The following is a 20,880-nucleotide window of genomic DNA, read 5'->3' on the forward strand; positions in this document are numbered from 1 at the left end:
TTCTGTCCCTGCCTCTATCCCAGACTATGGCTTTCCTGGTTAGGCCAAGGAGATGATGATGTGATGAGTTAATGGAAGTGATTTTTTAATCATGCAGCCTGAAAACTGGGCTCCAGTTACACATATGTAGATGTCAGGCTCCCTGAAGGGCATCAATAACCAGGTTTATTAAGCAAGTGGAACACAAATGTCTTCTGCTAGTCTTCACAGGGCCCTTGCCCAGGACTTCTGACTAGGTGTAACTTATGAGATATGCCCCAGCTCTCCCAAAACAAAGGTTCTGTCAAAGCTGACATGAAAGAAAAAAGTCTGAGTATGTGCTGGAGATGAGCTTCCAGAAACTTGAGTGAAATGCAGATTTGGGACAGTATCTGGGTATGACAGGAGTGGTAGTGTTAGAAATGCAGTAATATAGTAACTCCACAGGTTTGGCGTGACTAGCTGGTGCAAAGATGTAAAGCCAAGGCAGATAACAAAAGATTCTGAGAGAAGAAAGAGCAGTGATTGAGTACTCTTGCTGAACAACTGCAAAATCCTGTTGTGATGTCTTACCAGAATTTGGGGAACCACTGCTACCCAGAAGAAGCCCTTTACAAAACTGGAAATCTCTAGTAATGCTGGAGTATCTGGGACATAGAGATGAAACATTGCAACGACTGCAGAACTGAGAATGGCCCTATTTATGCAGGCTCCTAACACTCAAAACTTCCTTTCTTTGTACAGATTTCTTCACATGAAGAGGTCTGATGCAGACCTGGCAGCAGACACATTAAAGAAAACAAACTCTGTGAAACTGGAGGCAAACCAAGCCACAGTGCTTGTAACCATCTGCGGCTTTTCTTAAGCACAGGGAAGAAGTTGCTGGAGTCACCTGTGCCTCAGCAGATGACCTTCCCAGCTGGCTGCTGTTGTCACAGGGAGTGCCTTTAAAACCTAAATTCGTGTTGGCAGGCTTCAGGCAGCTGTGGCCAGCCAGGGGAACTGTGAGAAATCTTCTTCCGCAGCTCTGCAAGCGGCCACCAAACGCTCCGGCCTCTCCCAGGTGAGGTCAGCTGCACCACCAGCTATCCACAAGCATGGTGGGAGCCTGCTATATCCTCTCCAACCTGGCAAGAGGCAATCAAAAGCCTTGGGAAATCCCAGCAGTTTATGCAGCTCCGGCGATTGCCAGGAACCACTCATGAGGCTCAGCAACTTACGGTGACCCACCCGAGTAGGAGCAGGCCAACGTGGTCAAACCAGGGAGCCCAGGAGTGGGAGTAAAGTTGAACTCTGCAATCTCTCTCCCAAGATGCCTGACAAAGGCAGATGTGGGACTGCCAGAGACGTGTGAGTCATAGCAACCTCCGAAAGGGAAAAGGTGAGCTGAAGGGAGGATAGCATGTTTATAACTTGGGATCAGAGGCGTGTTGGGATTAGTCTCTGCTCTAGTGCACTGTTAAAAGAGCTCCTTTTATTGGAGTACTTGGAAAGTCCTCCACAGTCAATGTAGACTCCATCATGGAGACTGCCTTTATTATTTGCCCATATCAATATCGTGCTATCTTCATCCCAAAAGTTAAGATGGAATAATTGTGCACTATATTTTTAAAGTCAGGCTCAATCTCCAAATACATGAGACAGCTCTGAAAGCTTTAGACGGCATCCTGTATCCTAAAAGTTGTAGGTTATGTATAAAATAAATACTTCACTAGTGGCAAGTAGCTGGTAAAACGGGTATAACATTTAATACTGAAAAAGCTCAATCTCCCCATGTGTATCCCCATGACAGAAGACTAGGTAACATACAGATTTCCAGAAAGAGAACGAAATGTGTTTTGCCCACATGAAGAGTGTTCAGCACAGTTATGTACAAATGGTTGGGATGAATTCAATGTGGAAGTTCAATGTTGTTCTCACACTAGATTTACTAAAAACATTCCTACGTACAGTAGCACAGAAAATAAAAATTAGTCTATATACTGTACATCTATATAATCATTGGGAAAAAAAAAATTGTTTTTTCTTTTCTGTCAAGAATGCATGAAGAAAAATAAGAGAAATAAATGCTTTTTGAATCTTTGCAGAAGAGCTATTTCATTCTAATTTCTCATCCCTTGTAAGGAGGTGTGCAGGTTCACTAGCAACAAAAGTATTGGAAAAAAAACCCAGTCATCAGAACTGTTGTTTCTCTCATAATAGGTAAGTTCAAGGTTTTAATCAACTTCAGAAGGAGGGCATTCTCAAAAGATCATCCCAGGGATTTTGGTCACAGGCTAGTGATGTGCTTACAGAAATCTGTGAAGACCATGTCAGGTTTTTAAAAATTCTGTTTACCACCTGTAACCGTTCATTTGCTGCACTTCCATTGCTGTATTTCTCTTCACATTCAACAATGAAGGCTGCATTTGCCCAAATGATTTAATTTGAAAGTGGTTGTGCTAGTGTGTGTTAAATGCTGTCTATGTTTCTGGAGATTTCTTTGTGTCCATGCCATGTCCTTCAGGCTTCCAGGTTTTTCTTAAGTTACTGCTTACTGTCTTAATGTTTCATTGCGTTTACAGTCATGGTGCTGACGACAACTGCACTTGTCAGGAAAGCTCAGGATATCAAACATACATTTCAAAATTATTTTAGCTAATTGTTTCCCTCCCCCAACTCCCACCCTTCCATTTTCTGTTGTGGAAATGCAGGATTTTCCTTGGCCTTATGAAATATCTTTGATGTTGCCCATGTGCCCTTCCCTGCACTACTCACCTGTGGGAACAGCTCTGCGCTGGTGGTCTGATGGCAGGGCCTGGAGCAGGTGGCTTGGACCCTCCTCCCATCTCTGAAGATTGATCAAAAGCTTCACAAGATGGGTCTTCTTCATCTGACTGCCCCAGAAGTTCTGCTAAGATGAACCAAGATATGGTGTCACACTTCCTTAAGTTAAAAGTGGCAACCAAGTTGCCAACTGGTTGCCTTAGATGTCAATAAGGACAAGGGTGTCCTCTCTTGTAAAGGATCAAATTGAATGCTTACACTGCTTTCACCCTTGACTTTTCCCCTTGAAAAGGAGGCTGAGTAGCTAATTACCATCAACAATAACATATCCAAGAGTTTTTGAAAGGCAGGGAACGAGTGTATATTGGCTCTAGTCAGCAAGGAGGAAATGCTTTCTCTAAATTGTCAACTACAGAAGGTACAGCTGGCTGCCAAAAGCTGCTGCACACGAGTATTTCCTTGTTGCCATATGGATCAAAATCTTATCAACTGGACTGGTCCTCCAGAAGGGTATGTGTAACTCCTTCCTTTAGAAATAAAGACTTCCCTCAGCTTTGTTTTAAAATATTTTGGTTCACAATGAAGACATGAAGCCCAGCAGGTGAATCAGGGGCCTCCCATTCAAAAGTTCTAGTCTGAGCCCTTTGGGGAAGGGAATTGTTTGAAAATACCTGAACCACTTAAAAATGCAGAGGAGGAATTGCATATACTTGCTGTGAGACTTCAAATAAATAAATAAAAAAATCAATCAAATTGCAGGCTAGCAGAGTTTGGATAAAGGAAAAAAAATCCTGTTACAGATAAAGACTTTAAAAGATTTTTCTCAAAATCGTAAGACCCTTTTGCATTTTTCCCTTCTTCTAATCCTGTTTTTCTCCCCTTGTTCTCTGCCTTCTTGGATCCTGTATAAGCTAATCTGCATGATACCCATGGCAATACCGTGGGCAGGGGGAAGAATATAACACTCTTGTGAGTCTTGCCATGCTGCTGGTCTACATTTTGTCTGCAGACCCAGAAAACTCACTGGCTTAGGAGAGCAAATCTACTTGTAAGCGTTCCTGAATCTCCCAGTCCTAAATATCCAATTGTGTAAGATTGCTGTGGACTATTTCTACTCTTCATGACACCTAAACGTTATTAGCATCTGTGGTGAGAGAGAGGGTGAAGTGTGGCAACCAGTCTGACTTTCTCAGGTAACTGATACTCTCACAGCCTGTGCTGCTGTTTCCCACACATGGAGCAACGTGGGGAATAGTTGAAAAAGCCAACTGTGTTGGGGGCAACACACCTCCAAGCATGCACGCCATGCTATAATAAACAAAGGTGCTTAACTGGCACTGGTGCAATTTGTCCTCCTCCATCTTGAATAAAAAATCCAGAGAGGAAAAAAAGGAGAGGAGAAAACAGGTGTACGAGCAATGCTTTATGTCTAAGGAACTCAACTACAGGGCAAGTAAAGGAGGTTTCTCTGGAGACCTCTTCTTGTGGAATGAGAAGCCAAGAGAAGGAGGGAAACAATATGCAGAACTTAAAAAGGTTCAGGAGAAACTGCTTTTGACGTGCATGAAGAACTCTGGGGAAGGGCTTAAACAAAAATCCTGTTGATAGGGGAAAGAAAAAATTAGGGAAAATCCACTTTTAGGCAAAAGCTCTTGTGGAACAAGCTTTGACAGCCTCTGCTTCCACCTGGAACTAAGTCTTTGGTCCTGAAGAGCCTCCCTCTTCAGTCAGCCTTAGCTTTTTAAGGAGCAAAATGTTAAACCTTTAAATTTTCTAAATATCAAAGCTCAGATGTACAGTTTGAGTCAAAGTGGTATAATTAATTTTTCTTTTCTTTTTTTTTCCTTTTTCCACCTACTCAGTAACATCTAAGGCCTACATAACTTACCCCCTTAAAGTTACAAACTTCCATCAATTTATGATGTCCTCAACTTCTCCTAAGCCATCACTACTGAGCCTGACCTAATTCCAAGGAGTGGGGGCATTTCAGAACACAAAACCCTGAGAGATGTTGATAGAGGAATGTGTATTGATAAAAGAAACAAATTAGAATTTGGTCAAGTTTGTCTTGATTGTTTTCCATCATGCTATTAATTTGTATTTTCTCATACCTGCTGAGAACCAGAGCTGAGTAAATCACAGCCCTCTCACACCAGTCACTTCAGTGTAACTCATGCATGTGCTCCAGGTGGTACCTAGCAGTTTTTGAACATTGAGTGGGCTACAATTTGGATGTACACAGTCCTTATGTGGCATATTTCTAATATATGAATGCTATGAGCAATTAATTACACCACGGCCACTGACTCGGATATTTTGTGCTGTGGATGTAGCACAGCTACACCGTGTTAAATAATGTTACTGGATCCATAGGAACCTCATGAAAAACAGAGCAGTCTGTCAGATGCAAGCACACTTGTAGCCAAAACTGGAGGAAGAGGGGGGTTCTTACCCACAGGAGTGCAAAGAAATTTCTTTTCACTTTTCATATCTAAAATAAATATCCGAACCTCAACTTATGAGCACTGAACCTATTCTAGTCTGGGTCTACAGCTGCAGTGTTGAACATTAGATAGGATCAGGTGCCAGGAGTGGTGCAAAGCCACAAAACCATCAGATATGAGCTCTAGAGTAAAGAAATAAATATTTTTGTTGTGGGACATGGAGTCTGTTCCCTGTGAGAAACGCTAAAGCAGGAAAAACAAATGCACAGGGAACACTGTTTAAACAACACAGCCCTTCCCAAACTAGAGGCAACATATCCCACATTTAATTAAAAAGGGAAGGATTTTGGCAACAATGCCATAGAGCCAGGAGAGGGTGGTGGTCCTCACATCTAGATGAGGGCTCTGGCTATGGTTTGGTGCTTAATAGAGGCTTGACTTTGTGCTAGCACTGGAGGGATCACAAGTTTCACCTAAGATTTTGTATTCAGGCATTCTGGGACCTTCCTTTGGCTTATTGCACAATAAACTCTTGTTTTAAGTTCTAACTTAGTATTTGCTTAACATGTTAGGATCTGGGGATGTGAATTTGAATTTTAAAAACTTGAGAATTGGTATCATGGCTAATGTTGTTGTTTCATCATCAAATTAATTTATCAGATGCAATAATATGAATTTTTTTGTGCTAAAAATCTTCACAAAAATCCTCATTGTTGCGATCAACATTAGGATAATATTTTGTACAGACAACCATACAAAGCACATTCTGCATTTTCAAAATTTGCTGGTAACTGCTATTGCTACATCTAACGTCTGTGTGAGAGAGCCAAATATGTTTCTTTACAAGTCCACTAAAAGTTTTCCTAAGCTTTAATGAGCAGGATGCTCTCCAAGCAACATATACAGGTGATGAGATATCACATCTTCCCTGCTCATACATCTGTCATTATTTAGCTGTACCTATTCTCTTTTGAATCTGTGACTGCAAATCGGAAGCTGTTTCCATTCTCCAGAATCCCTCGCTGGACTTTCAGGGATAAAAACACACTTTAAAACGTGCAAATCCGTGGTAAAATGAAAATCTTCTTTTTTAATACTGTTGGCAAAATTGACAGCTCTACTTAACAGAAGCCATTAAATTATTTACAAAGTAGCAGCTGCTCCTCTAGCAGCCTTTTTTTGGGCATGAAAAATAAACTAGTTGATAAGTGAGAGATAAGCCATTTGACTTCTTCTTTGTGTGCCTGGCATGGTACGCAGAGCCAATTCTGTACAATCTGATGTTTACAGAGCAATCCCCATGTACGACCTCCTTAGGCAACAGGGACACAAGAAGCCTTTAAAATGCTGAAGCAAGCATTTAATCAGAACTCTTCATGCTGATCTTTGAAAAATTCAATAAGTTCAAAAAATGTGACTCCTTCTAAAGATAAAATACCAGTTTTTTGCTTCAGGAGTTGCAAATATATCCCAATGAACTCCCAGTGAACCACGCAGACTTCAGACACACTGCTGTTTTACCAAAAATAAAGAGGTAAACAGTAGCGTTTTTCTGAGAGAAACAAACCAGAGGTTCGAAGAAATGCAAATTGTTAAGCAAAATGAGTGTTGTAAAACAGTAGAGTTTAAGAACAACAATCACACTATTTTTTTTTTTAGGAATTTCAATAATTTATTTACTTGAATAGCTAATTCTATGTGAATAAGTTCATATCTCCTCTTATTATGCATTAACTTTTTTTGTTTTTAAATTTAAGTGTTTATTTTTACCTGTTGAAAGTAAGCTCTCATGATTTTGTGAAGTTTTGGGGATTTTTTTAAGGCAAGTAACTGCTGCAGGAGGTATGAGACCAAGCCTGATTTCACACATTATCAAGTTGTTCTACCTTAACTCTATCCCAGGTTTTCTCAAACTACATGAAGCTACTTCTAAAGCTACTGGGTAAAATCCTTTTGGTATCAAAATCAGTGGAAACTTCCATTGCTGACTTGAGTGTGGTCAGTTCTTTTTTTCTGGCTACAATTGTTCTCCTGAAAACCTCTTTCTAAATAAACATATTCTAATCAAATTGTTTCATTTCAACAAATTCCTGCAGGGAAACCACAGAGCTTTGTTTGTGAGTGTGGAAACATGTAACTCCAAACTTCTTTGCTTCTTCTGGGTTAGTTTTCCATGGATTCTTATTTTTAGATTATTTTTGTATTGTTTTGTTAATTCCCAAGGCTGACATGTTTGCATTTGACAAATACAAATTGCTGAAATATTGTTTTATAGTACTTTTAAAACTCATTGAGAACAGCTGTTAGTGCTTAGAGAGCTGGAATAGGTGCATTAAATCTGAATATCTCCTGTTTCTGTTGTAATTTAACAATTTGATACCAGAGAAGATAAGGCACTTTCATCACTACTAATAGAATCAACCCTTAATAGTAGCATAACATGTCATTATTTTGCTAGTCGGATGTTAGGGGTATATCAGAGGTATTAGCAGCTGCAAAACCGTTTCAGTGGGTGTTCCAGGAAATGTAAGAATTAATATAAAAGTTATGTGCTAAAACTAAAGAAGTAGCTAACATTCATAAATAACTCCTTTTTATTTTGTAGTGTAGACAGTCACGCTTCACTTAGCAGTCTTCTGCAGCTTGCCATGAAAACTGGCTTTAAAATTTTCTGCAAATGCAAATGCTAAGTCTTTACTAGCTTTGGCTGAGATTTCAATCTTTACTACTCATTTGCTCAGCTAGAATCATACACAAAATTAAGCTAACCACTATACAGTTCATTTTATATCTCCCTGGAGCCTAAGTAATCAGGTTCCTTAGGAACTCCCCTAGCAGTGCCAATATTAATTAATTAAAAAAAAAAAAAAAGAGGCGTGTCTTACAGTGTGATCCAGATGTGGTACTACCAAACTGGGGTGAGTCGCCAGCTGACAGAGACTGAATAACCAAGGATTTGCTTCAATTCAATTTGCTCTCTCACTTCAAAGGCTTGACTAGTGTCTCAGCAATAGAGATCCTGCACCTCTAGATTTTATCGGGTTTCCCAACCCGTGTGAAGTTTGCCTGGCAATCCTGGCAGTGGGCGAGTGGTTCTCCCTCTCCTTGTGGATGCACGTTACCCAGCTGGAGTGCCAAGATGAGCAACCTAAGGCTGCTATTACTCAGTAATTACAGCAGGCACAGGAGGGAGGGCATTCCTGGTGACTAGGCAATTTCTTTGTTTGGTAAGTGATGCTTTAGACGAGGTCTTTATTTTCCTTTTTTTTTCTTCTTCCTCTTTTTTCATTTTAAGTGACTATCTAGAAATAGCTGTTCCAAAGGAAAGCCAGGCAAAAGCTGCAGAGACGTTCCCATTGTTTGGGGGGGGAAAGCTGCAGCGTGGAAATGTGGGCGCGTGCTCCAGAGCATCTTGGTGAAAGCATTCAGGGAAGATCTCATTATTCATAAGTGATGCTCTAGAGACTCCACATAGGCAAAAAGTGCCTCTGGCATTGCAAGCCCCAACCCACAATGGGCAAAGCAGGCGCTGCCGAACTTGCGTGTTCCTTCAGCTGCTCTCTGTGATGCCTGTGTATGGGGCACACCCTCTGCTTGGCACTTCCAGCTCAAGGACCCAGCTTCTCCACTCCTGGCTTCTGCCCCTCAGGCATCCAGAGCAGGGAGAAGTGCTGGCCAGACCAGAGGCAGGTAGGCTCAGGGGAGAAGAAAACCATTTCAAGGGGTTAATTGAAAGAGAAATGCATCTGCAAACACAGGATGCAGAATGGAAGCCTGCAAATGAATGCTGCCAGCTGGAAGCTGGCCAAACTGATAAAGCAGAAAAGAAATTGAGGGTTAAATGTTTTGGATGCTGAAGGCTTGGAGTTCAAAGAGGAGCTCAAGGAAACTCCCAGCCACCAAGTCCATACAAAGAGGCTCTAGGCAAACACAAGCCTTCTGCAGGACAGCTTTATCCCAAACAGAGTTTCCAAAAGGCAATGGTTCAAATGAATAGTTAAGGGATATCTTTTAGCATCTGGGAGCTCTTTTACAAGGAAAAATGATGCCCACAGGTGAGCTATGGCTGAGGGGCAGAAGGAGTTGCTTTCCACAGGGAAGCGTATGAGAAGTGCATCTGCCCACGTTGGGTTGGAAGAACAATGCCTAACTGTGGATGTATTTTCACTGCTTGGTAGAAAAGGCAGAAAGGAGTTGGTCCTCCAGGCCAGGAGCTGAGGGAAATCAGGGCAAGGCTAAGGGTCATCATCTTCCTCAGAGCACCAGCTCCTGTCCACATCAGGAGTGGAATACTGTACCTGACGGAAACCCATTTTTCACCAGGTATATAAGGACTGAAGGATTGAAACTAGAAATTACTGCCTAAATCCCAGGGAGAAAACACATTGTATTTTTTTTCCCCTTTTCCAAAGAAAATCTCTGTTTAGGGTCTGCACGGGCTACCGCTTTCTGCGTGGTGGATTGGGAGCAGGAAAGCTGCCTTCTTCCACTGGACCGGGAAGCTGGACTCCAAACAGAGGATGGGACAACTGGTGATGTGTTTTTCTGATATAACACTCTCTTGCCAGGCCCTTCTATGGTGGTTTTGGGACAAGGATCTTGCGTTTCCAGCACTGTCCCTCCACTATGTAACAAGACCACCTTGGTCTTCAGTCAGCCTTTTTTTTTGATCAGCTCCTAGTGCAGAAATTTTACTTAGAGGTGGGAAAGCCTTTAGTCATAATATCCACAGTTTTTGAGCAGGTGCATAACTACACTGGAGCAAGGCTAGAGTTCAAGAGTTAGGTAATTGTATCTCTCTCAAAAAGGAATTGCCTCAGACCAGTTAATTTGTCAAGATAACGAATTGCAGCAATTCTCCTAATTTGGAGCTGGGCCACTAACACTGATCTGAACTGTATTTAAACTCTTGATGACAGAGACTGAAAAAGGTATTGCAATACTGGAGGTACAGGTTCCTAAAGCAAAACTGCATGTACAGCTGGAGTTGAGAGGCAGCAAGGGCATGCGAGTACACATCCTGCATATCCCTTAGATATGAAGAAATTCCCTGGGGCACCGACTCTGGTGCCTGGGCAGGCAGAGTTCATCTTGTGTCTTTGGGAGGGATAGAGGTCCGAAAAGGATAACGTAGTACCCATCAAGTCTCAGTTTCTGCAACATGAGATAATACGAGCAGAATTTTTACCTCCCCCCTTCCAAATAAAGAAACATACTCCAAAAGTACTGATTTGAAGTTACTGAAAACTTTCCGGTAGCTACAATAAAAACCTCTCTGTGGGGATGATGCTGGGATTCCCATGGCTTTGTATTCTCCCAAGCTACAGGTTGCTGCCACATTTTTCTTTTCTGTGCAGCAGCAGACACGAACAAGTTTGTAGGAGAGGAAAAGCATAAGAAAGCTTCACTGAAAACGCAGGCTTCACCTGATGAATGTCCCTTGTTTCTGATGAAAGTTAAGTAGACAGCATCAGGTAAAATGAAATTATGTATTTTCTTGTGCCAGACCTTCTCCTCTGGCTGCCAGGCGTTCCTTCCCTCACGGGAGAGACGTGGACCACGATAAATCCTGTGCATTGACTCAGGGGAACTGAAAAGAATCTCTGACTCTTGCCCTGCATTGGCACACCCTCTCCAGGAAAACAATGGACTGAAAACAAAGTTGGTTTTTGTTGACTGTGTGACTATGTCAGTGCCTTAAAAAGTGCTAACACAAGAAATCAGATAGATTATTTCAGAATATTTCTGCTGAATGGTCTACTTAGGAATGAAATTGCTTTCTTTCTTATGTTATTCAGAATAGTCATTCTCTACCTTTAAGTCCACTTAATTTAGAAAAGCAAAGTGGCTTTTATTTTGGAACAAGTGCATCCACAGGCAGACTTCTTTCCAAATAGCTAATCTGGTCATTGCCAAATGTAAACAATTTATGTAAACATAAATTGATGAGGATGGTAAAGAACTCACGAAGGTATGGCCTGGGACTTACTCAATTTGCAAGCCCTTACTTAGACCTATCTTCCTCAGGGCTAATATGGTGATCAACAGAGCTTACAGAGAGCTAGGTTCAATTTAAACAACATGTTTGAAAAAGAAATGAGCTTTTGAAAACTGTCTCCTCTTGCTGCCCCATCAAGTTCCAAGTCTATTTTGCTTGGGTTGATCTTCACTTTTAAATATCAGTCAAGTGGTAATCTAGGATTTAGTAGATGTCAGAATTGCTGATTGCCCACAAGGTTGGGTCTAAGGCTGGTAAGGGCTGAAGTGTGTGAAGCCTCTTCTAGAGCGAGTGACTAGTAAAGAGTAACTTTACATTGCCTGCAGCTTAGCTTTGGTTAAAGTAGAAATGTCTTGCTGTGTGCAGATTGCAAAGAGAGGCTGAAATGTTAAGGGAGAAAACTATAGAAAGAACAGGTCTTTGCTTGATGGGTTGTCATCTTGTTCAACATGTTGGGTGCTTATCTCTTTTTCTTCCTGAGACTTTTCTGCTGCTGGAGTGCTCCTGGGAAAGAAAGGGCCATCTCAGACTGTAAATCTGGGCTGAGGTTGCTCTGACTGTGTTTGCAGTGGCTTAGTGTGTGTGTCCACACAGTGTGGCAGCAGCAAGAGCTATGTGGGAGATGCAAAGTGACCTAGATCAGCACTCCTAATTCCTGCAGCTGTGCTAGTTGCTTCGTCCTGTGCAAGAGTGATGTGAACCAAATACCAGTCGCGTTAGAGACTGACCTTGTTTTCTTGGAGAAACCTGTGTAAAAATGGATATAACAACACTCTTGACACTTACCTCACAGGATGTTGTGAAGCTTAATTAAATGTGTGCAAAAGCATTTTGAGATCCTTAGATGAAAGAAGTTTTTATAAATGCAAATTATAATAATTACGGCTAGTAACCACCATCAACTACTGAAACAATTAATTCAGGTTGCCACAGGCCATCACAACAACGTGTGCAAAGAGGAATCAGCCATTTAATGACATATATGTTGCGTGAGAACTCAAAGCCTTAAAAATACTGTAAACAAAGAGGAAAAAACTAGACACTCAGGGCTTGCCTCCGAGGGTGCCATTGGTAGAAGTTTCCTCGATTGCTTCCATCACCTTCATGTTTGCATTGTGACTTGTCCCCAAGGAGAAGAGCCTGCCTTAGAGACTGCACCAGCGGGATCATTTTATATCCCCATGATTTTTATATTTAACATCACAAGAAAACTGAAAATGACTGCAAATAGCCTGGCTCACAAAAATTCGGAAATACATGAATATAACTCTGTTTTTGGTTAATTCTCCCTTCACCCACTCCCCCCCCTTACACTTACCCCTGCTCAGGCATCCCCAGCCCAGCCCACTTACAGCATCCCAGAATAGACTTTTGCTACAGGGTATTATCCAGCTGACTTTCCAAGGGTAAAAACAAAAGAGAAGCAATCAAGATGTGTCTGGCCAAATACTTAAAGGCCCAGTGCACACATTTAGTTGACAACTGACTGAAATCTGAACCATTTTGCTCAGCCTTTCTTGTTGCTTCAAAACTGATTTGGGCTTAAATAGCTAAAACCTACAGGTGTTTAAATGCTCTCCCTTGTCAGCAGAACAGCCTCATCAGACATGGTCTGAGGATGCAGTCAGACTGGAAGAGATATCCAAAGACCCCACAGGTGAATCCCAAAGAGCAGGCTAGCCCACCTGTGACCCTCAGGCTTATTTTGCTCACCTTTAAAGATGAAAATTCAGAAGAGTAGTAGTTATGAAGCACCCAACTTACCAAAGCAATTAGGCTAAATGCACTGCAGCTAGAAATTTAAGCAATGCACTGAATTTAATTTGAGAATTCATGGTCATAAGACTGAAACCTTTAACATTTAACCTAGCAGCAAATTAAATCAGCTTTCTGACCAAGTGAAAAATTTTCTGCTATTGAAGTTTGAAAAGTGTGAAGCACACACATATTAAAAGGAGGATTTTTCCTTTTTCTTTTAATGAAGAAAAACTTGGGACCACTTAGTTGCCTAATCCAAATAATGGAAAAATGTGAATCCTATCTGTAAATAAAGCCCAAATTATAAACCAGCATTTTCTTCTAGCCTCTGCCAGACTAACGTGCTTGCAGTCAGTGGGTTTCATGGAAAAAAGATGTTATTCATGCTGGAAGATTGTATAGACCAAACTCGCTCCTATATCAATGAGTTTAATACTTACAGAGTTTACCAGGAGCAAGCTTTCCATCTAGAAAAAATGAAAATGCTTACATGTTCTTTTCAGTCACTTTAAAAATACTGACTTTCTGTAGAGTCTTTTATGCTTTAAGAATGAGGATACTAAGTTGATAATGTCCTGGGCAAGTTTTCATAAAATGAGAGCCAAGTTTCTATGGGGTCTGTGTGTGTGTGTCTGCATAGAAAATTAGCAACACTGATGCAAAGTACAGAAAACATGCTACACAGGTGGTACCAACACATTATTTTAAACCTACAAAACCGAAAACTTTATTGTGGTGTGAATATATGTAATCTGTGTGCTTGCACACACATATATATATGTACACACACACACACACACATGCATATCCTGCTGCTAAGCTCTCTTAATGACACACAGTGCTCTGCTCAGTGTCTCTTGGCTAAGTCCTACAATATAAGAAAAAACTTGGATGCATTTTCTAAATTTTAACCATCTCTAGAGCACCCTGCCCGACATTTTACAATTTACCAGAAAGGTGTGGCTAAAAAAGCACCGAAGCAGATATAGGGGCAGGTCCTCCCTGATAGATATTTGCATCCTGTCACTCACCTGCTCCAAAGCTTTGCTGCACAGACTTGCTGATAACCACCAGCACATTCTGTGGTTTGGGTGCCCAAAGGCTTTAAAAGCTGATGTGACCCTATCGGCACCTGAAAACCCTGACTGATGGGTTGACACTTTCCTTCCTACCCTTTCCACTGGAAGAGACTGATTTAGAGGGAAAATGTTCAGCTTTGGAGAGGGGACACACCATGCTTAGTATGCCCTGTTGGAAAGGCAAATGCAACCTCATAAAAACAGTGGGTTTTTCATTCCCAGGCTGTTCCTTCCACTCCCTGGGAAGATCTTCATCTGACTGATATCCCTCAATTACAGACTGGCATGAATACCAGAGTGTTTTTTCTTTTTAAAACATCACAGAGGTAGTTTACACTATACACTGCCTTCTGCAAACACAAATACTTTCTCCCTGCCTATTTAAATAAACTATGTCAGCTGGAGTGGCAGCTGTGGATACCACTTGGAAAGCTCAAAGCCCTGGGGGGAGCTGTGGGCAGTTCCTGGCATTGCTTCTGCTTCTGAAGGTAACCAGGAGGAAAGTCCATGGGAAGAGATGCAAAGAGCTGACGCCTGATGCCAAGGAAAAAAATTCACCATGGTTCCTGCTGGCTTCTCCTCACCACCCCTGTTCATTCCCTTTCTTGCTCCTCTTCTCATTGAAGTAGACAACAGGAGTTTGGAGATAAGATTCTGTCTCAGACAGATGCTCACCTCTTAAGAAAAAAAAATTAAATTTTTTTTAAGAGAAGATAATTAACCTATATTGCATTCTCTGATATCTGTTTAATACAGCACTGCTTGTCAGTCACTCCTTTCATCACTTAAAGTGCATTTTGTATCCATGGAAAGCAATTAATGTTCAATAGGTAAAATTTGCCCTTACAAAGGCATCTTTTCACACTCCTGCATTGCTGTAGTGATCCTTTTCCTTCCTTACATGCCACCACCAGTCCTTCTCACACAGAAGCGCATCACCCAGAGATGTTTAATATCTATCTGGCTATTACTGTGCCCTTGTAGTACTTCCTTACAGCCTGATTGCTGCTCTGCTCCCTCTGCCTCTTCTCTGACTTCAGGTGGAAACTCTTCCATACATTTTGTGACACATTTCTGGACTGGTTTAGGCTGCAGTTGGAAACTGCATTGGACTACCTCTGTGAGGTTTTAAAATGAAAAAACACTCTGGTATTCATACCAGCCTGTAATTGAGGGATATCCGTCAGATGAATCCTGTCACCAGGATCCTTTCTGATCTGCAAAGAGCTGCTTGAAGCAATACTATCTCTGTAAGAAGAGTGCTCAGTTTAAAGCAGGCTTACAGCTCTCTGCCGCTTTCAGGTCTATTTGACTAATGATTTTGCTTCAAAATCAACAAAATTACCTTTGGGCTCAACTAACTGTGGCAGACAGTGCCACGTGAGCAGCCTGTGCCTGGCCCTGGAGCCTCGTCTTACACCTACCCTGGGGCCCCAATGGATCAGGGGTACAACCAACCACAGTGGCCAGTGCTGGTTTTTTTTTAAAACTGCTAACCTGGGTGGCTTTTCATCTGCTCCCCTTGTACCACAAACAAGAATAATAAGAAGAAGAACCTGATCTGCAATGACAAGTAAAAATAAGCAGCTCTTCAATTTATATTTCTAAAGTCAAAACTGATGTGTGGGACATCAGGAACTTTCAAGCCCCCCAACAGTACCAATATAAAGATTTAATCACTGCTATTTAAAATAGTACAAAGCAAAAGTCAGTTAAGATGCCAGCAAACTAAAGTATAGGAGATAGCTTTCTAGGCAAGCTGAGTGACATAAGGAGTGGGAGAACATCGGCGTGGCAACTCTTAATATGAAAATGGTCAAGGATTACTTCACAATCTTGCAACAGCAGATGGCTGGAGCCATTTAATCAGGCATCTTTTCTATTCCTAAAGCCTATAATTATCTATTATAAAGACAACGTCAAATTGGCACATGACATTTTTCAGTTCCCATCCCCAAACTGAAGGGGGGCAGGGCTAACAAAAGTTTGGGAGGCTTTGCCCTCTTGAAGAGAACTGCAACTACCCAGCTTGGAGAATTGCAGCATTGATGCAGATGAGGATTCTTGTCCTGGGCTGTGCAGTGCATGCTCAGGACTAACCACTTCTGTGTCATGCAATTACTAGAAAACTGGAAGTAGGTTAAAAAAAAAGCCAGCTCACTCAGATGCTTATCACAGTTACTTCAGATTTAATCTATCAATATAAAGGAAAAAACCAACACCAAATTTAAGCGATGCTCACAATCTGCTCCCTTCCAAAGTAGAAAAGATGAAGGCAAAGCTGAATCTCAATCTTCTTGAACAACAGATTCACTGATCCTGGTGAAGGCCAATCTGATTTAGCCATTATGTTGACCTGATCAAAATCTGATTAAAGTTAATGGTAAAAACATTTACAGCTCCAAACATAAGGTAAAAAAATGCTATCCTTGAGCTATTCTTAATACTAGAGGCAAGTGGAGAATATTTTATAAATTAATTTTATTCTTAAAATACTTTCCCCCCAAAAAATCTGACTTTTATTTTAAAATTTCTATAAACTTATAGTAACTTTTAAAACTCCCACATAACCAAAAACTGTTTGCTACATTTTGTAGCAAAATTTCCATGTCTGAAATTTTGTTTAAAAACAATTTCAAACTCCTTAATATATGTAATGTATTTTACCATTTCTTCATCATGAATGCCACTGAAACACCAAAAAAAAAAAAAAGGACAGTATTTATGATGCAAAAAGTTGTCTTAAAACTGGTTTTAAAGTTTTTATATCCTTTTCTTTGGAATGAGTGGAACTTTTAGTTGTAATTTCTAATATAGTATTTTAAACAACTCGTGAAGGACCCATCTATAATCACCAAATTGGCAGGCATCAACTCACATGAGTAATTTAACATTTGCATTGGGCAAAGCAGTCTACCTCCTGCAGACTGCAAATTACTGCTAGTATTGACTGTTTCTTTTTCCCTAAAATAGGGTTAGATCAGTGTGTGCAGAAACTCTTGTCCTGGTTTTGTAAATATTACCCCTTGACAACTGCAGCAGTGGGAACCTGAGACGCACTGAATGAAATGCAAACAGACTTATCTGTTAGTAAATAATTTCAATTAGGTGATGGGAAAAAACCCGAAATAAAATGTTTACTGCTTTCTTCAGCCTCTTCCTTCCTCTCAGTTGCACACTGTATTTTCCCTGAGTCGACAAGGAGAAGTTTAGGATGGGGCAGTGTCCCTGCACACCCCGGCATAGCCTTTGTATATCATGGTTGTTGTCACACTGACACCTAATGGCAGACACGAACTAGAGTATTACAGCTGATTTCCCAGGGCTGTGGTTTTGCCCTATGTTGTAAAAAATTATAGAAAATAAGTGAGCTTAGAAAATGGACTTCACCTGACTGTGTGTTCAGCCTCTGGGAGGGCAACGCTGGGAAGATGACACGAGGGGCTGTGGCATGGGATGTGGATGGGCAGCCTGTCACAGAGAGCTCCCACAGTCCCCACAGGAAAACAAAAGCACCAAAATGGAAGGCCAAAATGAGCTGGCCAGAGTAATCCAGTAGGTTGGTGATGACTGTAAAGGTCTAATTTCATCCAGTTCTTAACCTGCTGTCTTGTTTCTAATCTCAACCAGTGGACAGCAAAACTAGCAAACACGCAAGGAATTAGGTTGGGGCAGTGAAGTTGATAATAATATATGAAAATAAGGCACTGACTAAAGCTTGTGCTTCCTTCACGAATTTTTGAGGAAATCTGGATTCTTTCCAGAATGTTTTACTGTTAAATTCTGTTTATTACAGTGACCAGTGTGAAGTGCTGTGGTACTAACTCTTCCCTTACATAAGAGGCAACAGCAGCATAGTCCACAGGATGATCTGGGCTTACATAGCAGCAGACCGTGCCCACACAGGCTCCCTATTTGTGTTTGTGAACTAAACATTTGGTCCTTTGGTGGTTAAAAGCAAGGGCTTAAGGTAAGCACTTTGTGGCTGTTTTCTTTGGTCAAAATGCATCCTATGCAGTAAAATAAATAATTAATCGAAGCCATCATCTTTCATCTGGTTAATAAAAGCTTGTATTATTTAAGTAGAGGTGTGTGCAATTTAGCAGGGAACTTCAAATGATGATTTAGGAGAAATTTAGACCGGGTTCCAAATCCTTCAGTCAGAGGGTGAGCTCATGTAAGGCTCCCGATGGATCACCAGCACCTACCAAGTGATGTCAAATCATATCCTGGGGTTATTCTACAAGATCTCTGGGATGGTCCCAGAATCTGCTCTTCATCTGGTGTACTTGGATGTCTCCAGAGGGGGCTTTAACAACAAGAACATTAGCAAGGAAAATTACTAAATTCAGCAGAGGTATATGAATAACCACAGTAAGATGTAGCAGAAGGTTTCATCAAGCAAAAAATATAAGCTAGCAGTTGTTATGAAACAATGGTTTTTTTTGAAAAAATGAGAAGTCATGCTATATTTTTGAAAAATGAAAAGGCATAGGCTTTGAACACAAATGTACAGGAAAGAATATTGGCTTCCATGCTCATTTACAGTGAAAATTTTTAAACTATTTAAACATTGTTAATCCATGGGATCTAATTTATGTGAGAACTACACACTAACTTTTTACTGATGTGGTGTGCAAGGACTGAGCTGGGTGTCCCTGGGCTGGGAGAGCAGGAGGCAGAAATCAAGTGGCTGTTGCATCTTTGATTATCATGAAGATGAAAAGGTGGGACACTGGCAGTGTACCTGCAGTAAGTAACTAATTCAAATGATCACCATACATGCTTATAAGCTATTATTAATGATATCTTTTCATCGTATTAAAATATTTTGCCATTTCATAATATCAGCATTGCAGAGATAACCAACACTGTGTCACAAATCTGTTTTTAAGACTGAATTTTACAGTTTGAAATCTAGCACAATTCAGGACTTTTGGTATCTTGAATGCTGTGGAAAATATTATTGAAGGGCATGAGTTGAGGAGTTGCGGCAGTTTTGTGGCACTGAGATTTAAAGTGAAAAGAAGTCTCAGTGCAGACTAACCAAAAGGAAGGATATTTAGGGTAGATGCTTCAGATAGCTGTAATTAAATATAGAGTGTATGTTGAGGAAAGAAAAAAGTCGCTAATTCTGGATGCACTTACAGCTTTGTGTTGATCAGTTCTTCACCAATGTTTTTTCTTAAACAGCTCATTTCTTTTCATCTTGTGGCCAAGTTTGACACTTTAGGAAGTGCATGACTGAGAACAGCGATGGGTGCAAAGCTCACCCTTGGGACCCACTGAGCTCTTCCCTAAGGCTTTTACCAGCCATGTCCTGATTAGAATGTCCCAGCCCTGAGACGGGATTTTAACAGGGAACTTGGTTTTGTTAGGCTGAAAGCATTCAACAAGAACTAACACCCTCACTTCTGTTGTGGGAATTTTCCAGGGGTGAAGTGTCAAGCAGTCTCTTGTGTAGGAGTCTTTGGAGGAAAACAGCCTCAACCTCCTATATTGCCGTGGGCAATTCCACAGTTTTCCCACTCAAGGACCTGTGGTGTGGCTGGGGAGTGTAGTGAAAGAGAAGGAAATAAATAAATAGTCCTTCAATGTGTTTGTTTGTTTGATCTAGCACCAGATGTGCAAAGGTTCTCCTGTTTACAAGAGTTGTTGCTTCTGAGCACAGGGATCTACAGCCTTCTCCTGATGTTGACTATGCTATGCCTGATCACTCCTCCTAAACCTCACCTGCACAGGGAATACCTGGAGATAATTCTTTGGTAGGTCATTATAAAAAGCCTTAATGTTGAAATACTACAATTGAACATTAAATTGACACCTCACATCAGCCCACCATTACACCCCTTTTCCAATTCCTCTGCTGTCATGCAACTGATGTGATGAATTACAGCCTGTCACATCACGTTATGTTACGCAGAACAAACAGGACAAAACACATACCAACTGCCATGCAAATATGTGTTTGCCAACCCTTTTCAGTGCGCAGAAATGCAACCGGCGAATTCCCTATCGGAAAACGAGAGGCTGAGGGACAGCTCTAGGGTGTGTGAGACAAACATACCTCTGACACACCACGAGCACACAGATCTGCAGCTCCCAGTAGTTATGAAAGCACCTCCTGCTGTGGTTATTTCTTGTTCTCTTAGGAAAAAAAACCCCAACAGCAGCAGTGGATTCTGTGACTGCTGATGTCACGAAGCAGAATATAAATACGTAATAATTCCCCTGGCACTCGTGTTCAGATTTGGAGCTATTTTTATGACTGGCCAGATTTTGGCTGTGTATGTATAAATATAACACCCACTTAATGTACACACACACACGTGCATGCTATGAGATGTATGAATATATATTGTGTGGCTTTTAAGTGCAGTCTTTTAGCCTACATGTGGGCCTTTTGAAGCTAATGGGAGATTTACCAGGGGCTTTTTCACAGAGCTGTAGGCAAGAGTGGAATCCAGAACATATGAATATTATACTATGGTGTAAATAATCTAGTTTGACCTACAGTGAATTAGAGGCTATTAAATTTCATCCAGGTATCCTACACCAAGCCAGAAAAACATGTGTTTGACTAATGCATAAATTGTATTTGGCTAAAGCCTATTTCCCAGAAAGGTATTCATTGTCTCCATGCAAAGACACTTTCCACACATCAATTTCTTTGATAGTTTGTTTCAACAGCTATTTTAACTATGTGTGCTTTCTATTTAAATTTACCACAGTCTATGGAGTCAGTGATGAGAAGTCAAACTCCTACTTAAATTCCTAGCCATAATGTCAACAACTTGAGTACTGACTTTCTTCTCTTCACTTCAGTGTTATGCCATGGGCATCCCTTCGAGATCTC

General features: G+C 41.0%; 1 protein-coding gene across 3 annotated transcripts in view; it reads right to left on the reverse strand.

Annotated features, from left to right (window-relative positions):
- The window catches only part of WDPCP (WD repeat containing planar cell polarity effector), a 148,745-nt gene that overhangs the window by 13,175 nt on the left and 114,690 nt on the right, over nt 1–20,880 (reverse strand). Inside the window, exons 16-17 of one of the 3 annotated variants that reach the window (XM_027694901.1) lie at nt 2,737–2,872; nt 1,859–2,551 (exon numbers count right to left, since the gene is read on the reverse strand). In XM_027694901.1, the coding sequence (XP_027550702.1) occupies nt 2,521–2,551; nt 2,737–2,872 (167 nt within the window). In that variant the 3' untranslated portion in view covers nt 1,859–2,520. Of the gene's footprint in view, nt 1–1,858; nt 2,552–2,736; nt 2,873–20,880 lie in introns of those variants that run through there. The other 2 variants (XM_027694899.1, XM_027694898.1) reach the window with 2 other exon arrangements.

The sequence above is a fragment of the Neopelma chrysocephalum genome, unplaced genomic scaffold, assembly GCF_003984885.1.
Source record: "Neopelma chrysocephalum unplaced genomic scaffold, ASM398488v2 Primary Assembly neopelma1_99, whole genome shotgun sequence".
NCBI lineage: Eukaryota > Metazoa > Chordata > Aves > Passeriformes > Pipridae > Neopelma > Neopelma chrysocephalum.